The sequence below is a fragment of the Berghia stephanieae genome, chromosome 8 (assembly GCF_034508935.2).
Source record: "Berghia stephanieae isolate SIO BIC M18660-M18661 chromosome 8, UCSD_Bste_1.3, whole genome shotgun sequence".
Taxonomy (NCBI): Eukaryota; Metazoa; Mollusca; class Gastropoda; order Nudibranchia; family Aeolidiidae; genus Berghia; species Berghia stephanieae.
The window spans coordinates 9,305,282-9,312,274 of NC_088367.1; the positions used below are offsets into that span (position 1 = coordinate 9,305,282).

The window sequence follows — 6,993 nt, forward strand, 5'->3', positions numbered from 1 at the left end:
TATTAAACATATTTATCTTTCATAAGTGCTTCTTTCATAAGTGCCTGAAACTTGAAGTATTCCCAAACAAATGTTTGCGATGAATCTTCAAGATATTCTGGCCCAACATAATATCAAATTAGGACCTGAGAGCGAGAGCTGAAGTGGAGTCTCTGGAGAGTCTCATTAAATGGAGAAGACGGTAATGGTTGGGGCATGTCTGTCGCAGACCTGATGAAACACTGATAAGAAAGGCTCTGCGATGGACACCCCAAGGAAAGAGGAAGCGAGGCCGCCCCAAGGAGACTTGGAGACGTACCATAGTGAGAGACATAAAACACAGAGGTCTGTCTGTCCCTCGAGATGACCCCAAGAATAGCTGCTGACAGGACCAGGTGGAGATCCCTTGCATCGCCTCAAGTGCCAGCAAGCCTGGGGAGGATTGGGTGAATAAGTGAGTGAGTGCCTGCTCCCCAATTTGTCACTTTAATATTTTCTAAACATGGAATGAGGTCGAAAAAGGCAGATGGTGGTTTTTTTTTATGACGTCATCAATAGCAGCTTAGTCGAAATCAGGAAATGACGTATTTTATAAATATTGGAATAATTCCGTCCATTAGGTAAGAAGAGACACATCGAGGCTTTCAAAAAACAAAATTGCGTATTTGACTCCATTATTTGAATGTTTAAATGGCCAACCAGAGTGAGTACCTATTATTAGAACAAATCTAATTTTCTGGATCAAAACAAAGTCTTGTATAGGTGGTGACAAACCGTCTTCTTCTTCCTCCCTATCTATATTCCTTCTTCTCCTCCTCCTCTTACTTCTTCTCCTCCTTCTCTTCTTCCTTCTGCTCCTCCTCCTCTTCTTGTTCTTGTCCTTGTTGTTGTTGTTGTTCTTCTTCTTCTTCTTCTTCTTCTTCTTCTTCTTCTTCTTGGTCTTCTTCTTGTTCTTCTTGTTCTTCTTGTTTTTCTTCTTGTTCTTCTTCTTGTTCTTCTTCTTGTTCTTCTTCTTGTTCTTCTTCTTGTTCTTCTTCTTCTTCTTCTTGTTCTTCTTCTTCTTCTTCTTCTTCTTCTTCTTCTTCTTCTTCTTCTTCTTCTTCTTCTTCTTCTTCTTCTTCTTCTTCTTCTTCTTCTTCTTCTTCTTCTTCTTCTCCTTCTTCTCCTTCTTCTTCTTCTTCCTTCTGCTCCTCCTCCTCTTCTTGTTCTTGTCCTTGTTGTTGTTGTTCTTCTTCTTCTTCTTCTTCTTCTTCTTCTTCTTCTTCTTCTTCTTCTTCTTCTTCTTCTTCTTCTTCTTCTTCTTCTTGGTCTTCTTCTTGTTCTTCTTGTTCTTCTTGTTTTTCTTCTTGTTCTTCTTCTTGTTCTTCTTGTTGTTCTTCTTCTTCTTCTTCTTGTTCTTCTTCTTGTTCTTCTTCTTGTTCTTCTTCTTCTTCTTCTTGTTCTTCTTCTTCTTCTTCTTCTTGTTCTTCTTCTCTTCTTCTTCTTCTTCTTCTTCTTCTTCTCTTCTTCTTCTTCTTCTTCTTCTTCTTCTCTTCTTCTTCTTCTTCTTCTTCTTCTTCTTTCTTCTTCTTCTTCTTCTTCTTCTTTCTTCTTCTTCTTCTTCTTCTTCTTCTTCTTCTTCTTCTTCTTCTTCTTTCTTCTTCTTCTTCTTCTTCTTCTTCTTCTTCTTCTTTCTTCTTCTCTTCTTCTTTCTTCTTTCTTCTTCCTTCTTCCTTCTTTTCTTCTTCTTCTTCTTCTTCTTCTTCTTCTTCTTCTTCTTCTTCTTTCTTCTTCTTCTTCTTCTTTCTTTCTTCTTCTTCTTCTTCTTCTTCTTCTTCTTCTTCTTCTCTCTTCTTCTTCTTCTTCTTTTTCTTCTTCCTTCTTCTTCTTCTTCTTCCTTCTTCTCCTTCTTCTCTCTTCTTCTTCTTCTTCTTCTCTTCTTCTTCTTCTTCTTCTCTCTCTCTTCTTCTTCTTCTTCTTTTCTTCTTCTTCTTCTTCTTCTTCTTCTTCCTTCTTCTCTTCTTCTCTTCTCTTCTTCTTCTTCTTCTTCTTCTCTTCTTCTTCTTCTTCTTCTTCTCTTCTTCTTCTTCTTCTTCTTCTTCTCTCTTCTCCTTCTTCTTCTCTCTCTTCCTCTTCTTCCTTCTTCTTCTTCTTCTTCTTCCTTCTTCTTCTTCTTCTTCTTCTTCTTCTTCTTCTTCTTCTTCTCTCTTCTTCTTCTCTTCTTCTTTCTTCTTCTTCTTCTTCTTCTTCTTCTTCTTCTTCTTCTTCTTCTTCTTCTTCTTCTTCTTCTTCTTCTTCTTCTTCTCTTCTTCTTCTTCTTCTTCTTCTTCTTCTTCTTCTTCTTCTTCTTCTTCTTCTTCTTCTTCTTCTCTCTTCTTGTTCTTCTTCTTTTTTCTTCTTCTTCTTCTTCCTCTCCTCTCTTCTCTCTCTTCTTCTTCTTCTTCTTCTTCTTCTTTCTTCTTCTTCTTTCTTCTTCTTCTTTCTTCTTTCTTTTCTTCTTTCTTCTTCTTCTTCTTCTTCTTCTTCTTTCTTCTTTTCTTCTTCTTTTTCTTCTTTCTCTGTCTTCTTCTTCTTCTTCTTTTCTCTCTTTCTCTTCTTCTTTCTTTCTTTCTTTCTTTCTTTCTTTCTTTTAGTTTGCAACTTCACTTCGAAGACCCCACAACCACAGCATTGTTCTTTCACTGGAGACGTGAGGCCATTCCTCTGTCTCAATGTTGATGGTTTGAACGAATACACCGTAAACCCGGAGATGGGAGACCTTCCATAAGCTACTACATTCCAAGTATTCTTGTTCTAGAGTAAGTAGGTAGGGCGTTTGGGAGGGGGGAAGCTGTTTTTTTTTAAAGTCTCCCCCCTCCCAAACCCCATACACAAGAACTTCTAATAGGGGGTTTGGGAGGGGGGAGACTTTAAAAAAAAGTTTCCCCCCTCCAAACCCCTTTCTAGAACACGAATACTTGTTGGGATGTAGTAGCTTATGGAAGGTCTCCCCCCGAGGTTGTTTTAAAGTTTTTCACATGGTCTTTTAGGCCTTTGCAAAATATTGGGGAGGCCTTCCAAAAGTTACTCGTGTAAAGGGTTAAATGTACAACTCAAATATTCCCTCAACTAACCCCAAGAAAAAATAAAACATAGTGCCTTTAACTAACCCTAATAGGAAAAACAAATACCCAAGCACCTTTACTAAGACATGACTAACCGAAATAGAAAAATAAAAATCCTCCGACCTCGACCCAACCCTAATAGAAAAATACTTGACAAAACAAAATGGCGACGGAGAACCAAAACAATGGTCGTGTTAGGGTTGTTGTGTTTTACAGACAATGTTAATCCTTTATTTCACAGACATTCCTACGCTGGGCGACATCGAACAAACAACTGACACCGATATCCATCGTCAAAAGAAAATTGTTTAAAAGTAATCGTTCAGGTTTACATTCAATTCAAGAATCCAATATCGATACCTTAAATAAAAATACAAATACAGTTCTTTGTCTGAACACAGAATGGAAAAAAAAAACAAATAAGAAAAAGAAATATAATAAGAATATATATATATATAATATATATATATATATATTATATATATATATATAATATAATATAATATATATATATATATATATATATACATATATATATATATATATATATATATATATATATATATATATATATATATTACAATGTGTTTAAAATGATATTATGCTTGAAATTTAAACACCTGAACACATGAATATCAAAAGCACGTGATAGTAAGAGAAAGAACGATAATTCAGATATTCCAACATATCAACATCACAAATGACTGTAACAGAAATTAACCTTTAAAAAATTGGGCAAAAAACAAAAACAAAAACAAAATAAAAGAGAGAAAAAAAAAAGAAATCGACTCGAAACTATCGAAACGTTTGAGAAAGTAATCAGAAAGTAACACAGGAGAAAAAAAAGACAAACATACTGTGCGTATTAATATTGTGAGCCTCATCGAACCACGTTAAAGTCGTGACATAACGAGAGAATGACGTCATCAATGGAAACCGATGTTGACACGGAGTTACAAAGGGATTGGTCTTACAAACATGGCGATGCGTTATTTGAAATCCTGGCAGAGTTGAGGCAAGCAGGAAACTTTTGCGATGCTGTCATAAGGGTAAGGAAAGGGTTTTTAAAAAACCTACTTGTACTTATTTGCAGGTCTGATAATACAAATTGATTGATATGGTTTCACTAATGTAATGGAGATATTCCAAACCAATGTGTACTTATTTTGCAGGTCTGATAACTCAAACAGTTACGGGTTCATTATTGTAGTGGGATTACTCCCAAACCAAATGTACATATTTGCAGGACGAATAACCCTAATTGCTACGATAGTCGAAAAATTCTCAAACCAATGAGTATTTATTTGCAGGTCTGATAACTCAACTTACTCTAGGTTAATTATTGTAATGGAAATACTCTCAAACGGACGCAAAACATTCTCCATGACAACAAAGTTAAAGCAGGCCCATACTTGGATCCTGTTATCAGACCTTCCAAAATGTCTATGCATGTCTAAACGGTCAAATGCTGCCAGACCTACCTGCTATAGATAGTATGCGCTTGGCTAATAAGCTCACAACATTGCCATCAGGAAGTATAACGGACCAACAGACAAAACTGTGCGTAACCTCGAACATTTATAGTCTGGTTAATACAGTTTAGTGAGAATTACTCATACGATCGGATGGCAAAAAGCAATAACAAAAACCTGAGTGATGTCAACTTCATATTATCTATTACGAAAAATTCGTAGAATTCCGAAACGTTGGCTCCCATTTCAAAAGTTGATGAGCATCTCTTAGGCTGTAAACTGAGTGCATTCAATTTCCACTCCGGTCCGTTTTGCCCTTCATTTATTGACCTGTCCTCTCAGACGGTCTCTTGTTTTATCATAGCGAAGTGATTTTAGCTCACTTGTTTTAGTTGCCGAACCGCACAGGAATCGAACGCGGACGTTTTATCTTGTAATTAAAATGTCTTTCAATTCCCTACCAACAAAGTGAAACAACACACGGAGTTTCTTTGTTATTGTTTTTAGAACACCTTTGGATGATCAGTTCTCACTAAATAAATGTTTGAATAGTAATATAAACGTTTTTGGTTGAACGTCATTTTGTTTGCTGGTACTGGTATGTTTCATGTGTTTCATGTGTTTGTTGTGAGTAAATTACAGAAATGTACAGCGTCTACGACACACACATTATTCACGAACACAGGAGAGGAAATTGAATGCACTCAGTCATTGAAACTAATTGGATTCAGTAGTCTGATGTCACGCGCCCGGCAACGGCGGCCATCTTGGTTCTAAACAAAGAAAATCTTTACTTTTTATTCTTCATGCTGGCGAGAACTTTTCATTCCCTTTTCATATGCCTTGTGATCAGAATGTGTAAAAGTCAAAACATGATCAAATTGATGGGGTTTTTTTTTCCTCTGGATACGCTTTTAAGCTCGCCGGAGAAATATTTCATACGGCGTCCGCCATTGTTCCGAGCCAGTGTTACTGTTACCATACGTCATTAGGAAAGAAGTGACGGTACGACTATTGAATCCTATTGACAATGAAAGTTGGAAACACAATGGGAATGATCTGTATTTCCTTTTCATGTGCTCGAGGTCATAGGTCACATTGGAATGTGTGCTCAAAGTGACCCACTTAGTGAAAAGTGTTCACAGCGTTTGAAATATCCAACATCACGATTGGTCATTTGATTCAGCTTGACACATTGGTATGTTTATAACATTTGTAAACAAAGCAGCGTGTTTACATGTTAAGAAATATCCAATCGTTGGACAGTAACAAATCATGTGATTGATGACCTGGTTGGACGAAAACTTGAATATCGATCGCTCTCATTGAAAATGGGGATGATCTATGTTACCTTTTCATGTGCTCGAGGTCATTGGTCACATTTGAATGTGAGCTCAAAGTGAACCACTTAATGAAACGTGATCACAATTTGAGAAGTATCAAACATCACAATTGGTCATTTGTTGAGCTTGACACATGGGTATGTTTACAACTTTCATAAACAAAGCAGCGTGTTTACATTTGTTAAGAAATATCCAATCGTTGGACAGCAGCACATCATGTGATCGATGTATTGGGTGGAGGAAAACCTGAATATAGATCGCTCCCATTCATAATGTTAAGGGTTTTAAATCTTAATCAACGCGAGGGTAAATTGTTGACCTATAATGGTTACTATAGTGAGTACAACTGGGGTACAAAAAAAGAATTTGGACACTTTGGACTCCTTCATCGCAAACAATGTTCAGGTTTTCGTTCAACTGAGTCATCGATCACATGATTTGTTGCTGTACAACGATTGGACTTTTCTCAATGTATCTAAACACGCTGCTTTGTTTATGAAAGTTGTAAACATACCCATGAGTCATACTGAGCAAAATGACCAATTGTAACGTTGGACATTTCTCAAACTGTGAACACTTTTCACTATGTGTGCCATTTTGAGCACACGTTGTAATGTGACCAATGGCCTCGAGCACATGGATAGGTAATATAGATCATCCCCATTGAGACGAGTTATTGGGGTGAGTTTGCCAGACAAAATCAGTAATGAAGATGTATATGACAGATGCAGAGTACAACCAGTCAGTACGCGAATAAAGAAACAAAGATGGAAACTGTTCGGACACGTGCTCCGACGAGATGAAAATATTTCAGCACAAACCTCAGTTGAAGATTACTTCAAACAAGGAGCCAAATACAGAGGGCGTACACCAACTTCACTTCCAACAACATTGAATCAAGATCTCAAAAAATATCAAATACATTTAGAAACAACTGAAGAACTGACTTCAACAACACAAGGATTGGGACGTTGGTGATGATGATGATGATGGTGGTGGGGGTCATGATGGTGGTGAAGGTGATGATGGTGGTGGCTGTGGTGTTTTTGTTACTGATACGAGTGATACTAGTTTTCTGCTGACACTGTTGTTTATAATGTTGTTGTGGTTGTTGTT

General features: G+C 36.9%; 1 protein-coding gene across 3 annotated transcripts in view; it reads left to right on the forward strand.

Moving 5' to 3' along the window:
* Window positions 1–552: 552 nt before the first annotated feature.
* LOC144978133 (kelch-like protein 10) overlaps window positions 553–6,993 on the forward strand; it is a 25,665-nt gene continuing 19,224 nt past the window's right edge. The window contains exons 1-3 of one of the 3 annotated variants that reach the window (XM_078923783.1): window positions 553–682; window positions 3,304–3,376; window positions 3,705–4,111. In XM_078923783.1, the coding sequence (XP_078779909.1) occupies window positions 3,980–4,111 (132 nt within the window). In that variant the 5' untranslated portion in view covers window positions 553–682; window positions 3,304–3,376; window positions 3,705–3,979. Of the gene's footprint in view, window positions 683–3,303; window positions 3,377–3,704; window positions 4,112–6,993 lie in introns of those variants that run through there. The other 2 variants (XM_078923785.1, XM_078923784.1) reach the window with 2 other exon arrangements.